Raw genomic sequence first — 24313 nt, forward strand, 5'->3', positions numbered from 1 at the left:
TTTAGTAGTTCAGTCGGTCACTGTTGTTGATTGCACAATTATTGTTTTTTTGACAACAATCTATTAAAATTAAGTCCTGTACTAAATATATTCCACAATGCATTTATAATGCTTTGTTAAGGGGTTAAAAACAAACCCACCTCATCAGGTGCTCCGCTTCCAGGGAAAAAGTTTCCGTCGTCATAGCGATGAATAGACAGGTAGAGGACATTGGGGTCGTCGTAAAAGGCTTGCTGGGTGCCGTTGCCATGGTGAACGTCCTGTAGGCAGGTAGGACACACATTCTATAATAACAAGGCTTTCCACACCGTGCGCTTTTTAAGAACATGCAGGAGAAACTTGTGTTCTGACTACGTCACATAAATGTGGTGATTGAAGAGACTGACCCAGTCCACGATGAGGATTTTGCTGACGTTGAGTCTCTGCTGCAGCAGTTTGGCAGCAATGGCAACTGAGTTAAAGTAGCAGAAACCCCTGAAGTGGCAGCAGATAGAGAGAGAGGTGCATGTTATGAAAGTCATCTGAGCCAAAGCTCTTTCCTGCTTAATTTTCATGTTTTCATTTTGCATTTTAAACAGGTTGTGAAGAGATAATGAAAAATAAATAAAGCAGAACAGCTGGCAGAACAAAGGCACCCAGTACTTTATGTTTACATAATTTCTACCCCAGACAAGTCTGATCCAACACTGGTATTTGTATATGCATAGACAGAGTGTCTCCATCTGAATATAGTGATGGCTCTGGCCTTACATGGGAGTGCTCTCCTCTGCATGGTGGCCAGGAGGGCGGACCACAGCAAAACCATTCTGGAAAAAAATGAAACAGACATTGATCACCACTCAGAGTTTCCTCTGCGTTCACTCAGAAGCGAAACCACTGTTAAAATACTGCAAGTGTAATGTTTAGAATTGCTGCTTCTGAATGGAAAACTATACAACACAAAATGATGTGATGGTGTTTACCTTCAGCTCTCCAGTCGCCACTTTGAAGACAAGCTCCACCACAGAGCCGACAGCCAGACGAGCTGCACTGGAGGAGTGGACCTCGTTCCAAATGGTGTCGCTGTCCACCTGAAAACACAAAACACACAAGTCTCACACCTGCACAAGAAAGTCAAGGAATTACAGTATGAATGTGGAAGAGAAGCATTAAACTGTGTGAGAATTTCTAAATTATTAAATGAGCAAAACAATCAACAAACCTTTTTACTATTACTAATATATTAATTTTATTTGCCTTCATTTTAATTTGATTTGTATTCTGTATTATAAATAAACTCATAACTACACTGCAACTGTAATTCTTTTCATTTTGGCCTTGTTTTTATTTAATTGGATTTTTACTAAACTAAATATATTTTCCTCTTTATTGTGCTTTCTATATGTTCTTCTTCCCTTTTTCTTTGGGCTGTTCCCTTGAGCAACATGTATTTGCCAGATGTTACACAGTAATTTTGACTTTCTGTATCTTTGTCAAACTTTGTCTTTTTTGCTTCAGATTTATCATTTTAGAAACGTATGTGTGAGTTTTATGTTGTACTTCTTTACCCTGCGACTGCACTTACCCCCACTCCTCCACACGGTAGCCGAACAAACATGGGAGTGATTGAACCTGGTGATTAGGAAATAAACATGACATTAGGGACAGTTAATGGCTGGATATTATGAATTGGGTAATGTTGATGCTGTGTGTATGTGTGTATTTGTGTGAGCTTACAATCAAGTTTCTGTCGGAGAGGGTTAGTTCCATACAGAAGGACGTGGGCTTCAGAGTGAACCGTCTGCAGCTCTTCCAGAGTGGCCTTCCTCCCACGGATACACTACACAAACGCACACAGATGGGGATATAACTTTCACATGCAGTTTACTACTTTGTTGACTGTTTATCAGGTTATCAGCATGGATTTATTTCCACCTTTAACGTACCTCACACTGCGCTCGCAGTCCAGTCTCCTGCAGCCGAGACCAGATGCTCTGGATCCGTCCAGCATGCTCCGGGTGGCTGTTAGTGTTTCCACACATACACTGGTGCTTCTGCATTAGAGAGTCGTAGACCAGGCCTAAAGAAACACACAAACACATTAAAATACCTCCACCGTGTTCCTGTATAAACATTACTATGAAATAATGACAGTTCCCAAGCTGATATTCAGATTCAGATTTTCTCTAATGTATCTATGCAAATTGAGTGGGAGTAAACTAGGCCAAGCCGTTATAAAAATATCTACAGCCATGGTGCATGCATGCACAAATAATACAATATATAGCATCCTCACAGTCACAAAACTTAAGTGTAGTGCAGGCAAGAGCTTCATATTTCTGCAGGAATGATTTTGTTGGAGCTCTATCATTTTCATTTTTGTTCAAACAGTCAGATGTCTGAGACGAACAAAGAGTGGGAGAGAAAAAGGATTTTGGCGAGATTTACTCATCTAGCTCGATTATTGCTGTGACCAGATGGAGGCTGGAATCATTACACTATTTTCTGGCCAATTCACCTGCTTTTTGGATGGAATTTTCTCTTATAGTCCCCAGTGTATTTAGAAGGAAGTGAAATTTGGAGTAAAAAACTTCTCAAATAAAGGCTCGAGGCAGATGAGAAGGAGGCTACTGTATTAAAAACTACTACTGGCAGCTTGGCAGAGATTTAAGATTTAAAAGAGATACATACATCAGTGCTCCACAGCAAACTTGACAGAAAGAATATTAGCAAAAATAGCTATGGGTAACCCTATGGGATGGTGATTCTTACCTGTGGTGAATCGAGGTTTGACGGGAGGATCAGGGGCTGGGACGCTGATTGGAAAAGAAGAAGCCGAAGCCGGAGACGACTGGGCCCTGGACAGCGGGCGATGTCCCGGGAAGGAGATTGACAAGCCAGCAGCCTCCATTGAGGCCTGATAGTTTCTCAGCTGATGAATTCGCTGTTGTTCCAACAACAGGGCCTGCTGCTCACACACAAAAAGAGGAATTAATACAATCTTTAATTGTTGTTTTGTGAAATACAGAAAATGGAAATGCATTAAATGGCATGTATTACTTTGCAAATGCAGCTTCTGGCCATGAGGTGGCAGCCAAAACAAGTGAAACAGCTTCAGTTTTCCCTCCACATTTAATCACAGGAGTGCCATGGGACATGAAGCAACATTTTCGCAGTTACAAATTACATTTCTGTGTCTGTTTTTTCAGTTTTCACCTCTCTGGGACTTCCCCAGGAACACCTACAATATATTAGTGCCAAGTAGAGTCTGAGAATCAATTCTCTGAAACTTCATATTGATTCTCTCAGCCTACGTTGTTTTGCAGCTGTAAACTAGGGCAGATGTCTTACTTTTAAAGTTTTTTTTGTGTTGTTTTCAACTCCCCCACCCCTACCTGTCTGAAGAGCAGCTCCTGTTCTGCCTGCCTCTCACGCTCCCTCTCCCTGTGCTGCTGCAGCGCCTCCTCTTGCAGCTCCTGCGGGTCAGGCGGCTCCTGCTTGATGGTGACCCCCGGCGGCAGAGCACCACCGTCCTGGTGCTCCCTCAGCTCCTCTTCTGTCTCCTCTGGGTGGCTCTGATGCTGACGACCCACAGGTGACTCGCTGGGCTTGGCTATCATCTGAGGGACACAAGTGAGGGAGGAGGGTGATGATGCTAGGATGGGAAATTTATTTCACAATTAAACAGCAGGATGTGACAAATCCCCTCCAACGTGTGAGGCTGCATTCAGACAAACGGGCACGCTCTCCTCTGAATCAAATTCCTGGCAAATCACTCCTTTCTCTGGAGCATTCTTCTTTTAACAAGCTTAATTTGGATTACTCAGTCAGATCGGTGTCTTGCTCATTTCAAACCTATCCGTTTTAATTGAATGTGAGTGGCCGCTCTGCCGACTGTACTTCGGGGCAAAATGTGTCTCTTCAAACAGAGACATTCCACACTCCCTGTTGTGCTGCTTTTCATCGGCTCATTCTGGGGCCTGCTGTTAACCGAGTAGTGATTCAGTTGTCTATTCATTCACTTTCACTGTTAGGACCCATTCAAAGAGCCATTCAAGCCAGTGGAGTACTCGCCTCCTTAGTGTGTGAGTGTTTATGATGTGAAGACTAAGAAAGAGAAGTGTTTGCTGGAAGTCTCAAGAGTAAGTTGCATCTACAGGTGTGTGTAGCAGAGAGTGTATATGTGTGTGCGTGTGTGTGTTTCCCAGAGCTGTAAGCCTCTGGGTCCTCTGGGTTCATGCCAGGGGACAGCATTGACGTCAGAGCATTCACCAGCTTTCATTCACCCCCCTCCTCGTCTGCTCTACTGTTCTTGTCTTTGCGTCCAAACAAACTTCTCTCTCTCCCCATTTTTCACCTCCTCCCTTGACCCCAGCACCCTCCTCTGCTCTACTTTCCCAGATACCTCAATTTAATCTGGTTCTAACTGATACTCTTCTTTTACTTAATGATTGTGAATGCATTAGATTAAAAATCTAGCAAAGAATTACATCTTACAAATTATTCTGTGTCTAAAACACAAATATTTTGGTTTAATATCATATATAGAGCTCGTTTCGACATTTTTTCTTTTTTAATAAATAGATTTAGGGATGTTTTATTTAGAGGGCTGAATACCAAACAAGTTAAATGCTACCAATACTTCTTTTGTGCTCTGGTCTTTTGCAAGAACTGTGTTTGTTTAATGTTTTAGACAAGTTCAGTTTGACATATGCTCTCAGATCAATGTTACAGCCTGGTAACATAAGAATAACCCCAACATATTTGTAGTAGAATATAAAACATAAAACCACAAGTTTCACACTTTTCACAGTTTTTGCATGAGTTAAGAAAACAAGATATACCATGTTGCTACTGAGATTTACAAGTGCTGATTAGTAGACTTGCTGTTACTTTTGGACAGAGCCAGTTTAGTAGCCAGTCTTTAACAGGCTACTCTCTATAGTTTCATATTTATGTACTGGCATGAGAGTGGTATCAATCATTTTGTTTAATAAAGCAAATAAAAACACTTCCCAAAGAAAACTCTGATGTGGAACTGGTACAGCCTGTTGAGTTTTGGGATCAGAACCCTTTTCAGAAAGGAAAAGTTAAATTGCACTTTGGAAAACTAAAGATTTTTGCTTAATTTACTAGGATATAAAACAGGTAAAAGTAGCTAAACTTAACAGATATAAGCTGAAACCAGACAATGTCTTTTGTTTTTGCTGAGTGCAAATCAAGCTGTTGTCCATGTTCTTATAATGGACTATTTATATTAAAACATTAATGATAAAGAAAATCACTCTGTCATTCTAAATAATTCTGCATATATTTGGAATTGATTGATGACAAGATTTCTGTCCATCCCCAAATACGCCAGAGGCTGTTACAGAGATGTTTGTGTGAAAAGCTGCAACTTGAGAGCGCTGAAACATATGGAGAGAGACCGAGAGAGAGAGCAGAGCGGAGGAGGCGGAGGAGGAGGAGAGGAAATCCCTTGTTTCATCCACCCACCTCTCCTCTGGTGAGTATTCTGCTCGAATAGGTAAAGAAGTGGCTGCTTGCTTCCTCCCTGACCATATAAGGCAGAGACTTCCGCTCTGTTGCCATGGCACCACACAGTTACCTCGCAGCCCATGGCAACTGTCTCACAGTCACACAGAGATGTAGATGCAAACATTCACTCTCTGCTATACATGTTAACCCATACCTGCCTTCGCCTACTCACAAACACAAATACTACAGAGAAGAGAAACAGAGAGAAAACACCAAAATAAAATCAAGGAATTTACACACACACACACACAAAATAATGTGTTACTGGCTGTTTTACTGACTGCCACCTACACAAACAACACAAACAACTACTCTTCAGCTCCTGCACAGCTCCACTGTGGCTTATGTCCTTAATTAATTATCTGTTTATTTGAATTTGATGTCAGATATGCGGCCTCTTCTATAACCTCCCTTATAACATGTTATATATCAATAATAACAACATAAAATGACAGCATAAAGCATAATTTGCGATTAAATAGAAACTCATCAGTTACTGTAATACTGTACAGCTTAGTTAAATGTACTATTTTTCTCTTTTTAATGTATTTCTTGGCAGTACAAAGGAGTTGAGTGTTTTTTTTCTAACAGTGTGGAAAAAGTGTTTTAAGTATGACAAATGAAAAGTGTCTTCAGTACCTTGTTGAGGTGGAGCTGCTGCTGCTGGAACTGCTGCTTGTGCTTCTCCAGAAACTGTTGGTGCTGCTGCTGGACCACCAGCTGCTGTAGTGCCAGGGCCTGAGCATGAGCCTGGGCGGCACTCCCCTGGGGCAGCGGGGCCGACTGGGTCCTCCCCAGGGGCCGGTGCTGCCGCTGCAGTTTGGCCATGGAAGCTGCAGACGACATGGATAGGCCACTCACACCTAGGACACAACAAGGAATGCTTTAGTTACAAGAGGAAGCGAAAAGTAGATACTACAACCAGCTTGGCTTGTCAAGAAAAGCAGGACAGTGGAGGCATTGATACAGTCTGACATGGGTCACGGTGTATGTTCAGTCAGGACACAAAGACATTCATTTCTCCAGCTGCATTGTCAGGCTCAACTTTGGACTTTATAATTGTAGCACTGGTTACGTGAAATAATGTGTTGTTCTTAAACTGAATCTTTGGATTTTTATAATACATAAACCTCAGTGTTCGTCTCTATACAAGTTATCTTTGATTTTATTAAGGATCTGCTCCCTACTGCACACAATGGCCATCTAACTTCCCTCCCAATGCAATACTACATCTTGCTAATTTGTTTTAACTACATGACACATAAAAAAAAGTGCATAGTTGCAGATGAACTTCAGAAATCTATAGTGAGTGTTTTAATGATGATGTGTCTTCCCACCACTCCAAGCACCTGAACCTTATGAAATATTTAGACTAGATGTCATAATGATTCATGGTTGCGGGACTTCATGGTCTATTTTGGTAGCTAGTTTAGGGGAAATATGACAGCATTTCCAAAACAGCCGCTACGTTTTTCCAGATTAAAAATCAAAAGCAGACACCGGTGTCAGCTCAGAGAGTTGTGTTGTCCAGTCAGGGGAGGTTGATGTTGTTCAGGTCTGCATGAAAGAGAGGACTATACAGTCCAGTTTAAAATAGATGAAAAAAGCATATATAAGATTCACGTTAAAGTCCAAAAATTTAAGACAACTATATGATGCACACACATTAACACATGGGAGTCTTAATTTCACTCGTATTGGTATTGGACCTAAGATTAGTTAGCAGATGTATCTGTGAACCAAATTAAAACTACCATCTGTGCTGCCATACTGTGGTTCTTCTATTGTGATGATACAAGCTGGGAAAAGTGAAGATCTTAGTCCTTTTACAGTGTATCATTGGGGTGAGAAGAGTAAGAAAACAGACTCAACTGAGTCTGGGAAATGATCTGAGAAGCTTGATTACTGTGCAAATCTGAGAGAAAATGACTACCAGAGTATTTTTAAATTGCTTCCAAAAAGCCTGCTGACGCATAGCAAACACATGGCATAGTGGAGCAACAAAGATTTTGTAGGAAATAGGAGCTGATATGAAATTGTAACCTTTGTGTTACTTGGATATAGAGGTTTTCTGATGGCTAAAAACATGATTCCCTTGTCTAAACTGAGAGGTAATTTATTGCATCTGGGCCTGTGTGTGGGCGTGCACATGTCCTTGTCTGTATGTTTTTGTGCGTAGACACACACATACATGCGTCTGTATGTGCGTCATTGCCCATTCACTGCTTTTGCCCTGCTGAAAATAGCAGCAATGTGGCAGTCAGTGAATGAGCTGATGGGAAAGGGCGAACAATGCAACCATGTCACACTGTGATAGCGTACGCTGATATATGAAAGGAGCTCATTAGTTTGAGCTAATGAATGGACGCCTGTCAGTGTGAGAAGAGGCACAGTGTACCAGTGGGACACATGTCTGGTGATGGTTTTCCTTTTGTGTGTGGCATCACAGAACGTATGGATCACGTATAATCATTTTATTTTTTGGTGACCATTGCAATTAGTGATTTGCTGTTTTTCCTCTCATTGCCATAATTTTCCCAAAACTAATACCACTAAGCCAGTTAGAAATGCTGCTTCTACTGCTAATAATCACTTCTAGCTTTTGTAAAACTTCTCTTATCATTCACACCTGTCACCAGGGGGCTCTGTGCCGGGCTCTGCTCCATGAGCACCATGTGTTGGAGTAGGGGACTGTGTGCACCATGTCCGCCTGTTCCCGCTCCCGCCTCAGCCAGGTAGGGGGTCAAATGACCACCAGAGATAAAAGGAGGGCTGAGGGAAAGGGCTGGCTGCAGACCTCCATCCTGCTGAGCTGAGGTCACCTAGACAAGATGAACAGCAGGGAAGGTGAAAGTTGATTTTGAATAGTCACAAATTAATAAACTACACATAAACTAATTCACATTTAAAACTGCTTGGCAGCAGTTTCTTCCTTACATTGGAAGCAGCAGTGGCTGTGGCAGTGGCGGGCAGCCCCAGGGTAATGTTGGGTAAGGATGGTGAAGTGTAGAGGGACAGCTGGTTAACGGAGCCTCGCTCAGCAGCGCTGCACAGCCTCTGGGCCAGAGACGCCTGGGATGTAGATTTAAATTATTTATCTGTGTTTGCATCATGAAAAGCGTCCAACACTTCAATTCAAGCAATTTACAGTTTGTCTTCAGATAGCGAAAGAGCTACATTTGGTGGCATAATATCGTTACCACCAGAAGCCTCCTCCACACTGTTTGAGTGCTCCTAATGACTGCCACAAATAGCATCCTGCCATCTCCTTCGTTGTCCTCCTCCTCTGCCAACCCATCATCTGGACATCTTCCCTCGGAGCCATTGTACATGCTATAGGCTGCTAACTTTAAAAGCTAATAACTAGCACCTGTGTAGCTAGGCACCCACACAAAAACAAAGCAAAGCTACTTTGACACGTTACATAAGTTGTTTGTACTTTACCTATACTTTCCTGCCTGCTAAGATTGGTATAATACAAAGTTTCTTTAGTGAGGCTCTTTATAACTCATGTTTTGTATCATGATACATAACATTTCATTGTTGTTATATGCTTAAAATAACAAATCTTCAGTGTTTCCAAAGTATTTTGTTTTCAACTGGGGTTAAAATAATTCACTTAAGCTGAAAAGTGCAATAGTTTGTGACTGTGCTGGATTCACAGATTATTTATATCTGTGAATATATTTAGGATCATTGTATAAGAGCTAGATGATACACAGTCAATAATAATACTTCAAATTGTCAGCAGCTTTATTCATCAGTCTAAATCTAGAGTGCACTGAAACGACAAGTTAGTTTCTATATTTGTGTGTGTTGCTGTACCTCTGTGTTGTTGGAGACCGACACAGTGATACCGTTCTCATTGGGGATGTTGTTGGAGCTGTTATTTGGGGAGCTTGGGCCTGAGCCGGGGGCACTGCTACACGCAGAGTCTGAAACACACACAGAAAAAACAAATCAAATACACACAAGAAAGCACAGAACCCTAAAATAAAACTGAGAGAAGCTGGAAAGCTGTATGTTTGTGTGTCTCTTACCTGCCATGTCGAGTGAGCGCTTCTTGGCAGTAGTGATTGGGCTGTCTCGACGACGCAGCAGCGGACTGCTCCTCCGCTCGCTCACCTTCTGTTTCAGCCTGGAGCGCAGCTTCAGGTTGGGCTCCGAGGCTGAAAGAAGGATGGAAACGGACGTGACTGATTGATTTATTCATAGTCTGACTGCTAATTTACTACTTAGTGAATTCAATAATTATCTTAACTTGCATGATAAAGCACAAATCACTTAGTGAAGAATAAAATTTAATCAGAAACCTAAAATTGTATCTACATGACTGAAAATTAATAAATTATTATTATTATTTATTTTGCCATAAACTTGAATTGTATCTCTACAAGAACACAAACATCAGCCAAACTAAAACAAACATCTCTGAGAATTTTGAGCATCTTCTTTCAGTTTTTCAGGCACTTTCTTAATGAAAACCTATACGAAGTTGTGCCATTGGATCTTGCAGCCTGACAAAGATTAAAAGTTGACATCTTTGGATAATTTGGGAATTTTCTCCCCTGGACACCACTATGACTTACAGCGTGTCATCACAAGTGTCAAACTACCACACAATCATCTATTTCCACTCTACTACCTCACACTAGGCGTTTTTTGTTACCTGCCAACTCCAGCTCAGACACCGATAACCATGTCAGTATCTGTGTTGTTGCACAGACAACTGGTGGTGGTACAGCTTTGGACAAATCAATCAAAAGGGTAGGAGAGTTACCTGAGCTACAATCTGACAGGCTCTTAGCTCAAACTGGGAGCTCTTCACATTGATCTGTCATGCAGCACTGTTATGAAAATTATGAGGAGACACTCGGTTACATGCTTTAATCTGATCCATTTTCCAAAGTCAGCAGGGCTAAAAAGCAATTAGCTCCAATTTGGGAGCAATGCCTAAAGGCCTTTTGGTCTTTTGTGTTCGCTGTCACAGACTTGTAAATGGAGACAGGGAGAAAGAAACATCATGTCACCTTGGCTCCAGCTATCAAGACTAATGCTCAGTTTACTTTGCCCTGCCAATCAGTGGCTTTGGATGATTTCCCCATTCATTATCCAATTTTTAATCATCAAAGAAAGTATAAATGCAAATGTAGTACACCACTAACCCTGATTAAGGAACAACCACATTAATCTTCTACTTCAGTGCTGTATATCTTTTTTATTTTAAAACCGAGGATAAAGGTGCAGATACTGAAAAGCTACATTCCCTGGAGCAAACTCCCTTGAGAATTCCTTTCAGAAATAATAAAATGAGTTTGTTCGCATTAAGAGTCAGGAAAAAATAGAGCTCAGTCAAGATGACAGCACAGTAATTAATTTTGAAGGAAGTTTATGAAGCCAATTTATTACTACTTTGGATTTCAAATGATCCCTGCACCTGATTTTGATTTTTAGGTTCTTAGAAATTCAAGTGAATGACATGTAATAGCAGTTCTGCCCAACAGAGCTAGAACACATTAGCATAAAGTTTAGTCAAACTTATTTAAGACCATAATCAGGATTGCTGTCTAATATTAACTGTGCCATAAAAATGGTTCACCAAACATACACGCTAAAATCTAACTAGCATAACTTACTGTACGTACCATTTATGTTTATATCTGATACAAAGTTTGCTTTTTAAGAATATTCAACCTAAATGAAATGGGATTTTACGTCTTTGCAGTAGCTCTTAGACAAGTTTAAATAACCAGCCTAAGTCTGAGTAGTGACAGTTGGGTGCTTTTGCACAGCAGAGATGATGAAGTTAATAATGTGACTGTTATAAAAAGAGAAAAATGATGGCCTTGGTTTGAAAATAAAATCGTAGAAACTCGTTAATTATAGATTTTACTATTATTATTAACTTTTATTCCATCATCATCTTTAAGAACAAAAGCTGAAGCAAAGATTATAAAACTGAGCCATAAGTTTTTATTGATCAACCCAATTTTCATCAAGAATCACAAGAGATTTTGAAATAATTTTGTGCTAAACCCAAACAAAAAGCTTAATCATGTATTTCCAGTCACAGTCAAAGCTGAATGTTAAAAGGTTAAAACCCCTATCTGATCTGATTTCATTTTCTAAAAATGATCAAACTATGAAAAGTCATTAGACGGCATCATATCATTTACAGTCTCCACGACTAATGACAGAACTATTTTTACCAGAAATCAATGGTGAGAGTGTCTGTTAGTGAAGAACACTGAACAAATGCTGTGCTAAAATAAAAAAACAAGAGACAGTAATTAGGCAGCTGAAGCAGTAATTAGGTTTTGGTTCCTGCTTCAGCAGAGTGAAAACAAATTTTAAAAGGCGAATGATTCAGTATGACAGCACCCCAAATAATCACGACAAAGGTATAGAGCAAGCCAAGTAGTATTGATGGAGAAAATATCAATACCCATGAACAGAGGTGTCGTCTGTTCTGTCAAAGAACTAAAGAGAAAACAACATAATGTGATGCTTTCAGAAAAGTAGCTGCTAAGATACAAGGTGATGTCTCAGAAAGAAAATTAGACATCAGTTACATGTAGAAAGGCTGTGTTATATACACTGCAAGTCCAATTAGTATATTCAGGTAGTCAGCTGACCTCATTCTTTGGCCACGTAACGTAGCTGAACCTAGACCTGACCAACTGCAGCAACCCCAGATCATAGCACTGCCCCCACAGGCTTGTACAGTAGGCCTAGGCATGATGGGTGCATCACTTCTGAAACCTTTTCCTCGACCACAGTATGTCTCTTCAGACATGGTTGTTTAAGAAATGAGAAGCTACTCACTGCAATAGTTAGGGTTAAATAACTTGTTACCAGCTGAAACATAATCATCCATGCAGTAATTATCCGATGGGAGGTTCTCACCTATTTGCTCAGTTAAATCCAGGTGATGACTTTTTTTTTTTTTGAACGGGCAGTGTATGTCTCTAATTTCCTCTGTTTCAGATTTACTTCTTTAATTTTCATTATAATAGTGCAGAGAAATTATATAGATTAAAAAAGTTGTAACATGTCCCAATCACTTCTATTTTAACTACCCACAAATGGCTTAAGGGAAGCGTAAGCTCATATAATCACACACTACAGAGTGCTTTGTCGCCCCGTTAAAATGAGCCTCAGAACATGTTGCTTTGTATTCATGGGAGAGCTGTACAGTCTGGTTATCAACCAAGGCATGTACTGTACAGTACCACTCTGCCTATGTGCCATTGTATCCATGTGAAGGACAAGCTGCCCCAGTTAAGCTACAAAAACATCAGTGAAAAGACTGGAACAGTATGCCTTGCGCTGCCTTTATGAACAAGCGCTAAGTTGAAGGGCCTCAAACTTTCCCGTCCACCTCATTCAGAGGCAATCATGTGTATGTGAGAACATACTCCAGACAAGGCCCCCTGTGTGTTCATGTGATGCACTCTAACCCCTAAATGATTTTGTGATTTTAAAGGCTTTGATTTGGCTGTCACTCAGGTTTTCAGGACATTACAGCTACAATCATTAAAAATGTTTTCAGCAACAGCCGTTCAATGTATTTATACTCTGCAATTACCTCTCTTTAATGTTGTAGTTAAGTTATTGCTAGTGGTGGAGTCCGACATTTCCACTATGGATTCAAATTGCTTACCTATTATTCTTAATTTCATCTCACCAATTTTAGCCTCGTTGGTTACTGTTTACTAACACAGAATCACAGCTGTATTACGTTACTACTAATGCCATCCAAATGCTCTCGACTGCTACTACTTCACATTAAAAGCATGTAATTATTTATTTTTTCTTGATTAAAACATCATGACTTTGTTGCATTATAAACAGATACCAGTTGCCCTTTTGGGGTATTTCTGATAAAATAGGTGTTGTCACACTGGTTAAATTGCGCTACGAGTGAGAGTATCAGCTGCACTAAATTGCTAAACTGTAACATGGGAGATGCACAAACAGTGCTGTTGTTTCCTTTGACCGTTGCTGGGAACCCTGGGTGCCAGTCTGCTGCTTTATGGCTAGGCGGTGATATAAAAGAGCCTCTAACCTCTCCTCAGCTGGCATTACCATAAGTAAACCCCACAAAACACGTCATTGCTGTGGGCAAATATCAGGGTGGCACAGGTTCTCCCCTCTCTCTACAAGTGAGCACAATCCTCAGCTTTATAGAAATCAAGGGACAATCTTTTTACTCCTTGCCAATTTCTCATCTTTTTTTTTTTTTTTTACTTCTCTCTATATGAAGAAGGTTTTTGGGAGTGTGGTATAATTGTGTCATTTCCTGGACTTAGTTCAAATCCTGCTTTCCAGCTCTTATTTTCTGTGTTCTCATCTATTACACTATTTCTCTCTAATGAAAGCGACATCTTTTACCTTACATGTTTTCCTTGAAAAGAAAAACGTCTGTTGAGGTATTTAAAATGGTCACTGAAACCACTGAAATCTCTCCCACTTTTCATTCTCTCTGCATCTCCCTGATCATCGCTCTTTTTTCTTCACACCTCATCAACCCTTCCTGCCTCCCTTTTCAACATTCTGTTTCGCCTCCTTTCTTCCTCTCTTCTTCTTCGTATACCGCTCTCACAGGGTGGAATGTAGCTGTGTAGGCCAGTGTCAACTGTGGTCTATCTGCTCGTATCCAGCCGCCTGAAGGCTCAGAGTCAACAGGCCTAGAGCGCTGGCTGTAGCTGCCTGCCGCTGCACTAAGTGAATAATTGCACTGTAAGACAACCGCTGCTTCATGGCTACACCACCGCACATACCACTCACACTTTACACAGACACAAAGCTACACACATACACACACCTGACAAAAACACACTGCAAACAGCTGGTTTTACTCTGTAAAGGGTTCTGTACTTTGAGCACTAAAGCTTGAAGACGTTAACTTGTAGGCCACAAGAAAACATTTTTTCCAGCAGTACATTTTGCAGAGTTTAATGACTTTTGACAAGGTCTGTCACCCACTAAAAAGAAAACATGCACTTGGATCTACTCTGTGTAGTGGTGCAGCTATGGCAATCATACATATTAACAATATAAAAAGTTTATTTAGTTCATAAATGAGGACACAGGTAATCAGTCCTTTGAACTAAAACTAGATAAAAAATGTACCTAAATTAATAAGACGTTGTGATTACACTGACAGCTAACAGAAAAGCTCAGTTGATTTTGTAGTAAGTAATATAAGTAATGAGTTACAGGAGGCTGAAAACTGTTTTGAAAATGTAAAACTATCCTAAATGGCCTTCTGTAGCAGTGTATACCCCGCTGAGCCAGAAACTGGTAGAAAGTGACGGCAGCATTTTGTTCTAGCTAAAAGGAGTAATTTAATTTGTTGGAAAGTATAGCAAAGAGGGAGTCTGGGCCCAAACACATGAATATAGGCTTGTGAAAGGAATTCATTTAAGGAAGATATGTTATGTCCCAGAAATGTTTAGCAAAATTTAATTTTAAATTAAAAACCACCCCAACAATTTTTGCCTATTTGCAAACAGGACTAAAACCTATCAGCATTTAACACTATTAAATTACTGCCTTAATGTCTGCAAGGTTAGCAAGTAAGTACACTGGAGAAAGTTCCGATGGGTTTATCAGCATTACAGAGAAAAGAAATAGTGCAGCTGTGAATTTCTTGACCGAGAGCTAGAGCGTAAATTGAAAACAATAAAAGGCTAAGAATGGAGCCCTGGGGAACCCCAAAAGTAATTGTTGCACTACAAGAGGAGATGGTCCCAACTGACTCCCAACTCAAATAAGATCTGTCAGAGCTACTTAGTTTTAATATGCAATTATCAAACAAATTAAAGGCAGCAGAAAGGCCGCCAGTGTTGAGCACTTGAACAACCTACAGTATCAGTAATAATAGCAAACAACTTGAAACCATAAATAATCTGACATGAGTAGATAATACCCTCTCCAAATCTAGACTAAACAAGGCTAATTCTGTAATTGTAACACAGTCAGCATCAAGTTCAAGTTTCTTAAAAAACTGCTACATGCCAAATTATTCAAAACAACCCCTAAGGTTATAGAACTTTTAAGATCTAATAAAACAGTCACTGCTAAAATGGTAAAAACCTCTCTCATTCTATTGAACTCTCACTCTATTGAACTCTTGAACCACCTACACTTATACGCTCTCTAGCTCTCTCATGCAGGATGCAGGGAGACCCTGACAGCCTAATGTGAATGTGATTAATGGTGCAGAGCTCTGATGCCATCTAAATTATGCTAGACGTGAGTGTGCATAGCAGCTACTGTAATGTTACAGTTCCCAAATGAGTGTGTGTGTGCAATCCTCTCTAAACGTGAGCCTGCATAGAAGCAAGTAGACAGACTCTGAACTGCCAAGTGTGTAAGCATGTGTATGTTTGGTGTGTGATGTACCAGTCTTTCGCAGTGGGAAATCATCCCGGGGGTTGTAGACGCCCAGAACAGGGTGGTTGTAGGTAGACACACCAGTCTGTGGAGGTGAGCTCTGGTCCAGAGAGCTGTGCTGGGTTTTGCTATAGAACAAACAAACACAATGTTAAAGATGGTGCCAATTTCAGTACAGCATGCGAATAAGGCCAAACACTGATAACTCTGTGGACATGTGACTGAATGATTAATCACAACAAAGTAACAAACTTTATGGCTGTCATAGATCTGTATGATTAAAGCATCACACAAATCCCTTGGCAAGGCTGCAGACATGTGCTGCCATCTGTTCACTGCCTACAGAATAAGGTAGTGTTTGTAGGAAAAGTTAAGCCGAGCTGGCTACAGCCCAAATGCATGTTCCTGACAAGCGGATGTACACACTCTTTGCTTCCAAAACTGAGGGGGCCGATGAGTCCAGTGAGGAGAGAAAATTTACATTAGGGAGAGAAAGCACAGAAAAAGAGAGGCAGGATATAGAAAGAGACACTTTTTTATCACCTCTAGCTGTTGAAAGTCAATGCTTGTGGGTGTTTCACTGGGTCACACATTGAGATTATGTAAGATTATTTATTTGGTTATGTATTTGTTACGGTTTTAGTGCTTTTATAGTGCAAAAATTAAATACATAACCTTGAAGAACATAATTTGGAAACACTCTCGTCTGCTGAACTAAAAACCTAAAATGATTTAGGGTACTTAATTAATTTATTATTTGTTTTTCAGGGCTTCAGGTTACATACAATTTTTTACAGGGTAATTCAAATTAAAAACATTACATTGCAAAATAAATCTACATGAAGGACATAATGGCTTTCTTATACTGAATTTTTGTAAGCTGACCTTCTAAAACCTTTAATTCTTTTACTTTGCACTTCAAATGCAACTACATTTTAACTTACTTTAACTTAACTAATTTTGAAACATATCTTAAGACTTAATCCAACACTGCAAATCATTCAAAAACTGCAAATGTAAGACCTATTATTGAATTAGTGACACATGCATATTTTTATCCAAATATGACTGACATTTTTATTAGCACAACAAATTCTTCGGTTTGCATGTTTTCATTCATGCAGAGTACACATGGTTACGTGAAGTGCAACTCTAAAAAAAGGAGGAAACAGCAACTGTACACACCTGCAAATGGCTCCAGAGATGCTACAATAAACATTCAAGGCCAAGCCTTCAGTGTAAGAGCCCCTATCATCAGGTTTCAATATCCTGCTCTCTCGTGTTTGTGTGTGAGCGTGCATGTGTATTCGCATCTTTGTTTTATAACCTTGCTCGATCCATCTCTCAGTCAGGCTCAAACAAAATGGCAGGTGAGGAAGAGGGGAAGCTCACTGACAGATTAAGACACAAACAATACATTATTCATCTGCTGTCAGAGAGGGAATTAGCATCCAAACTTATGAGGATCTCCAGTTAGCATCTATTGTCTTCTACTGCTTACAATCATTACAAAGAATCAGGCAGCCAAGCCATTGTGTTGTTTTCCAGATTGCAAATGAACAGGTGATTTAACTGGGTGAACATTTCAAATATGCCATGAAGTTGTGCTTTACTGTATGATGCATATCACCAGCTAACTAACTGTTTCTTACCGGTACCAGTAGGGAGCATCGTTGGGGAGGCCTCCTTGGTTGAGGCTCCGCTGGGCCAGCGCCTTCTTCTTGTTCAAGACAAACTCCTGGAGACGCATCTTCACCTCAGTACTGGCCACAGCACCTAATGGATGAAGTGAGAAGACAAATCTTACATTGAGATTGTCCTTAAGACCTATTACTATTAGCTATAAGAGCCATCAGTACATTACAGTAGTAATTACATTATTACAGTAGGAAATCATTTGGACCAACAGAAAAATGGACAATTTAAACCCCAAATCAGTCACATCTACTTATTATTATGACCTTGTAGAATATCAAAGCTGACATGGCAAAAATAAATCGTGGACAATTGGCATGTTCGGCATTTTGAAATTAGATAATATAAAGATAAGATCAACTTTATCAATCCAGGTAGGTGAGAACATTATAAACACATCACAAACAAATGAAGATTCACATTTTTCACTATATTTTGACATAAAGACCAAACAATTAATGTATCTATCAATTAATGTATAATATTGAAAATAATCATTGGGTGCAACCTTATTCCTGCCTCATAATCAGTCTATAAACTTCTAGTGTGATATTTCTTGACACAGACCCAGAGCTTCATGATCACAACCAGAGGAGTGGGATTTTGCAGGGTGCAGAAAAAAGAAATGAAAACGATGCAAAATGCTGCGAAAACTGAGGGCACTGAGGCAACAAACCGCACTCGTGCAGGTACATGTGAGAGCAAACATGCTGTGCAATCTCTCTCTCTCACACATACACTGAGCCTGCACGGACACAGCCCCGATGGGTAACCACTTTCCATATAGTGTGTAAACTGCTCTCAAGGACTCCTGTCCACTCACTTTCAATGAACTGTTGAGAGACATCCAGCATGCAGCGGTAATAACTCGGCTTAACCAAGGCCACCGGCTAATACAGTTCGTTTACCACAGTAAATACGCAGGTTCTCCAAGTAAAATGGAAATACGCAGACATGCAATACTGATCTTAACGGTCCTTTCAACCTTGGAATGTCTTGAATGAAGCGTTCTCACAAACAATTCTGCACTCCTGCCAAATGCTACCAAACTGCCTGACTGCCAAGATGGTAAACAAAAGTTTTTATCTGTCGACTGCAGTGATGGAGGTGTCCCAGAAACCCTCACTAATATGTTTAGACAGCCATCAGCATCATCAGTTTTAAACTGATGTTTAGCAATTACATTGTGATTTAAAAGCCACTAAAATACAGTATGAATGAAGCTGAATGCTACTATCGTGGAGCGGTTTCTTATTCCTTTCTGTGTTCTTGATATCTTCTTGTTGTAGCACTGGATTTATGAAACACAATTTTTCTGCAGTTCTCATGTTTTATCCTTAATGTTTGTTGCTGCTTTTACTTTAATGTGGCAATGTGTGACTACATGCTGCATGGAATGTGTGAAAAAAACCCTTCTACAGTCTAAATTAGGTGTCAGACTAAGTTGCATTTTGGAGATATTTTTTAAATTTCAGATAAAATTGTGGTTTTGTGTGATTTCTGCACTACATTACACTACCGTACTAATGTAATAATGTACAAATATGTGTGAAAACAACTCTGATCTGCTCCAAATCACAAATATCTATTAGACAAACCCATTTTTGGGGGGGGTTTGACTTGATTTGGCTGATCTCATCTTTGCTGAAACTTACTCTCTTGTCCTCTCTCCTTGTTCTTCAACAGCTGCAGTTTCTGCTCCCTCTGTTGTTTCTCCAGTTCCTGTTCCAGACGATGGTTCTCCATCTTCCTCTGGTGCTCCAGAAGCTCCTGCTGGTGCTTCAACGCCAGGAGCTCCTGCTGTTGCTGCAGGAAAACCATAAGAATCACGTCAGTGAAAACTCAACTAATAGAAGTCGTCAAACAAATAAACAAACAAACTATTTCACTCAGGATGAGGCTTTCACAAGACACGTAATTCAATTCATCCTTACTCCAGAAAAGCAGGAGAACAACAGCTGATAAATGTTTGTGATGTAAAATATGTGAACTCAGGGGTTTGTCCTGTCAGCAGAAGGTCAAAAATAAATTCCCCATAAAATTCAGAATGTGCTCACCAACACGTTTTTATCCCACTGAAGTGTCCTTGAATCAGACCTAGAGCTCAGTGTGAGTCACTGTGGAAAAGAGCATCAATTAAGTGCTACAACAACCTGCTACCACCTTCATCAAAGCCTTAATGCTTTTTGAGGACCTGAGGCACCAAATCAAGTCCCAATCGCTCTTTAATGTCTCTGTAATATACAATAAATAGGCAAGCTTTCTGTGATGGTACTAGCCAGCTACATAATGAGCTCTCTCTGACGTGCCAAGGAACCGACACTTTACCGCCGTCTACCCCTTATCATCACACACCCAATGGCAATATTTGATCAATTTACTGTAACTGCATGTAATCAACTCCTGATGGTGTCTTTAAACACTGTAAATAGAGGCTCAGTAGCTGGGATATGCACTTGTGGTTACTGTGAGGGCAAATCAAATGTTTCAGAAGAGGCTGTGAATAAATTAGTGGCTGACGGTGAGAGGAAGGTGAGGCGGTGGTCATGAGAAAAGCACATCGGCTCTCTGGATGGCCCGCTTCCAACCCGAAGCCTCAATCCTTTTTTGTCCTTCAGTCAAGATTGGGGTTGGGGGATTGAGTGGGTGGGAAGTAACGCAGACAGACACAAATACACAAAACTGTTGCTGCTCTGAAAGCTACTCACAAACGTTTCCCTTTGACTAACACTCTCAGGTGCTTCACAATCTCATTTTATCAGAGTTTGCTTGCGAGAAATATGTGTTTGCAGAATTTGAATGTGTGCATACAGTGTATTGCTTTTCCCTAATGTGGAAGCGAACTGGGCATGCGTGACTGTGTGTTTGCTGACATTTGAGAGGATATGTATGTTTTAATACCTGTACAGCTGTGTGTGTGTGTGTGTGTCTGTGTGTGTGTTGTATGTACACAGTGGCTGTGAATGGGCCTGATTGAGGCCGGGCCTCCCTGCTCAGGCTGTGCGTCACTGGCCTCCACCTGAGTGGTCCTGCAGCCCCACCACAGGCCAGACGGCTCCTTATACAGCATCACTCATCCCTCAACATCACAAAACAGCGAATCCGTAATACTACTGAGTTGCAGATTTTAAATGTAAAAGAATGAAAACATAGAAAGCAAGAGAGGAAAAAACAGAAGAAAGCCAGTAGGAAGGAAGAAAGTAAGAAGGAACATAAGGAAGATTAGAAAGCAGGAAGAGAGGAGGATGTTAAAGACAGAGAAGGAGACAACAAAGACTGATATGGAAGGAGAACAGAAGGTAGGCGGGAAGAAAGAGAAGAAGGATCACAAGAACAGGAAGGAATGGTAAAGAAGAAAGAGACAAGAAAATGACAGAAAACATGAAGACGACAGGAAGAAAGAAATAAAGAAAAGAGAGAAAGGGAAAGAAGGAAGATAGAAGGATATCAGGAAGAAGCAGCAAAGGAAGGAAGATAGAAAAACACAAAGAACGAGAGGAAGGAAGGAAGGGGCGAAGAGAAGCAAAAAAGTCCAGACAGGAAGGAAGAAGAGTCACAGAATACAGAAAGAAAGGAGAAAAGTGAAATCAACTTACAGACGAGAAACTAAAATCCTTACATTTAAACTAATGTAATCCTGCACAATCTAATCTCCTGCCCCCACAATCCATTTTTAGACATTTAGTTCTAAGTCCTGGAAAAAAGTAGTTCAGCTGTTCTTTCTGTATTACAATTCATATTACAGCAGTAAAAAAGAACAAACACTGGAATATTTTTATATGACATTTCAGCCCCACAGGAGCACTCCGGTGCTCTCAGAGGGCCTGGTGTATTAAAGCTTCAGAGTGTGGGCGTGCTGATCTAGATTCACTTTGTATTTCCAGGTCACTATGATACGAGCATATGATCCTACAGTAGCTTGATCTCTTGTATCTCATGCGCTGCTCGATATGTGAAGCAGCTCTAGCTCAAACTGCCTTTTTATTTGTTCTTTCAAAAGCAAAATCTGTCCACTGAAGGAGACAAACACATTTTTTGGCTTCTTCTGAATATACACTATGTATTATTGGATGCTGTTATTTAAAGTAAGGACTGGTGCATAAGGGTTTAGTTATGTAACTCACCACCAATGCTACTAAAGTCTGGCTTTCACACTTCTTCTGAATCTAAACACATCCTTATAGTGCTGTTATATATCGCAAAAGTAAATGAAACCAAATTGCCTCCTCGTTCTCCGCTCCCTCTTTACTTTTAATGCAAAGTAATTTAAACCTGACAAAGCCGCTCTCTGTTGGTGAGATTAGTCTGTTAATGAATCTTGTAGCAGACTAAATTAAAAGCTGTCTCTGCTTTGTTTAGTAAAGTTTTAAAAAGGGTCGATTTTGGACTGTTGTCTCTTGAACTTAGATAAAAACGTGCTGTTGTTCTTTTGCACAGATCTTTTATTTATATCTGATGAATCCCAGTTTTAAAAGATTGTTTCAAAAATCAGAATTCAGACCCTATATGTATGTTAAACAAACATTTGGTCGTGAGTCATTCTGCTTATCTAGAAGCCTTCCACAGATAAGAAACGTTATTCTGCATCTGGACGTTGAGGATGGCAGATTAAAAAATATTTGGGTAAAAAACAGCTGTGTGAATTAAAGCTGGATTAAGAGTCACAGTTCCATTTTTGTTTCTTGGTGCTGTACACAATATAATAATTTAGTTCAAGAGTTAAGAGATTTTCCATGAAGCACCTAAGAAATATTCCTAAAATATCCCTCTGGGGTTCATATGATCAGTAGAACTGCTGTTTTCATTTTAGTGTTTTAAATTTGTCTCAGAAAATTGAAAAATCAATTAAAACAACCTATTTAATTAGTATTGACTCATATTTCACCAGTATTATACAGTATTATACAGCAACTCATTTTTGTGGTAGATACAAGAAAATTGAAAATCTGAAACGATCTGAAAATTGGACCAATTCAAACTGAACTGAATATTTGACCAAATTGGACCATGCGTATATGCATACATGCATTTATAAAACCCTATAAAATTGTAAATGTCACACCTTAATGTGTTCCTGGAGCTGGGCCTCATGTTGACGGGACAGCTGCTCATGCTGCCGCTGGAACTCTGCGATGAGGATCTGCCTTTGGATCTGCTGCTTCTGCTTCAGGGTCAGCAGCTCTTGCTGTAGCTGCTGTTCGCGCACCGAGGCTCCCACCACGCCCCCACCGGCCTGGCCCGTTCCAAGGGAGCCGGGCGATTGCTGGCCGGGCGGCGAAAGCGAGGACACCGGCTGCTGCTGCTGCTGCTGGTGGTGGTCCACGCGTAGGTCCATGGGGATGGCGGCTGGAGGGAGACGCAAGGGCAGCGCCGAGTTGATGTCCACTGTAGAGACAGATTAAGACACAGAAACAACATGTGATCACACTTGGTGGATGGTTCTTTGTTTCCTTATCATCTTGTTAGTTCATAGACAATATGTATTGATTGTTAGTTGGACAAACGTCACAATGACCAAAACTGAGAACCTCATTAGTAACAGAGCTCTTGGAAACAGTCAAGGACAGACAACAGAAAACTAATCATGATACAGTAACGTGTTTTTTTGAAGAGATTTCACTACCTTCTTAGCTCCTGATGAAGCCATACATAGTACTGTATGTTCTTAGATGTTGGATTAATATCTTGTGCTCTGTGCTTAGCTACATTTAGATGTAAAAGTAAGAAAATGCAAATTGACACAGACAAATGAACTGCAATGTGTTTTTGTGCGTTACATTGAGCCTACAAGGCACTTCTGTGTTTGACTAGTCAGTACAAGTGCAAGGAGAGACACTGTGCCTCTGAATGGGATAAAATCAAAGCTCTTCAACATGTTACTTAATGTGTGTACCTGCACAGGGATACAAAAGTGTTATGAAAAGACACCTGTCATATCTGGCATCAATATCAATCTTTGTGATTTTAATGACTCACTCATTTTCACCAGCTCTTCTGCGTATATTTCAAAATGCCACAGGGTCTACATATAACCTCACTTATTTTGGCACAGGGTTTAAGGGTCAAAGCCTCTCTGTGAAAGAGGTGACAACAGAATATTCTAATGGGAATCAATAAAGGTTGATATTACACTAATAATCTGTATCAATAAAAACTGACATTGATGCCATTTATTCCTTCAGCTCGTCTGTGAAATCGTCTGACTGATTCTGCAGTTATGTATGAAACCCGCCAACATCTTACAAAGATTGCTTTGACCCAGCGAGGTGCAGGCCTTGAGCCGGGCCAGCCACCCACAAATCACTGCACAGGAAGACTTCCAATCTCGCGGCTTCCTCCCCATTAAATCTGAATAAAGAGGAGTCGATTGGCTGATTATTTACCTACATGTTTACTGAGAGCGTGGCGAGAGCCAGAGATGCTTGCCTGGAACTCTGCGTTAATACAGAGGCAAACACACCATCACTGACACTTAATACACTGAGTCACAAACAAACGCGCAGGTACATTTACACAGCCACTTATGAGAAAATACATCACAAGTATTACCCGGTGGCAAATTTAAACTTGGGATGCACGCGTCAGAAGAGTGAAAGTATCGTTTAGGAGGCTCCAGTGATCATAAATACAGTTTACTTGTCAAATAGCCACTCAGGTCTACTGTGCCAAAGTGACAAAAAATAGACTCATCTCCTTTGTA

General features: G+C 40.4%; 1 protein-coding gene across 7 annotated transcripts in view; it reads right to left on the bottom strand.

The window, feature by feature from the left end:
- Positions 1-24313, bottom strand: part of LOC113163766 (histone deacetylase 4-like) — a 53348-nt gene that overhangs the window by 5788 nt on the left and 23247 nt on the right. For all 7 annotated transcript variants that reach the window (XM_026362708.1, XM_026362706.1, XM_026362704.1 and 4 more), the window contains 18 exons: positions 22676-22998; positions 19269-19419; positions 17571-17694; positions 15928-16046; positions 9558-9686; positions 9343-9452; positions 8455-8589; positions 8147-8339; positions 6157-6380; positions 3375-3599; positions 2752-2947; positions 1926-2059; positions 1717-1819; positions 1565-1611; positions 963-1070; positions 751-806; positions 387-474; positions 141-260 (listed from right to left, as the gene is read on the bottom strand). In XM_026362708.1, the coding sequence (XP_026218493.1) occupies positions 141-260; positions 387-474; positions 751-806; positions 963-1070; positions 1565-1611; positions 1717-1819; positions 1926-2059; positions 2752-2947; positions 3375-3599; positions 6157-6380; positions 8147-8339; positions 8455-8589; positions 9343-9452; positions 9558-9686; positions 15928-16046; positions 17571-17694; positions 19269-19419; positions 22676-22998 (2585 nt within the window). The remainder of the gene's footprint in view (positions 1-140; positions 261-386; positions 475-750; positions 807-962; positions 1071-1564; positions 1612-1716; positions 1820-1925; positions 2060-2751; positions 2948-3374; positions 3600-6156; positions 6381-8146; positions 8340-8454; positions 8590-9342; positions 9453-9557; positions 9687-15927; positions 16047-17570; positions 17695-19268; positions 19420-22675; positions 22999-24313) is intronic.

The sequence above is a fragment of the Anabas testudineus genome, chromosome 2, assembly GCF_900324465.2.
Source record: "Anabas testudineus chromosome 2, fAnaTes1.2, whole genome shotgun sequence".
NCBI classification, from domain to species: Eukaryota; Metazoa; Chordata; class Actinopteri; order Anabantiformes; family Anabantidae; genus Anabas; species Anabas testudineus.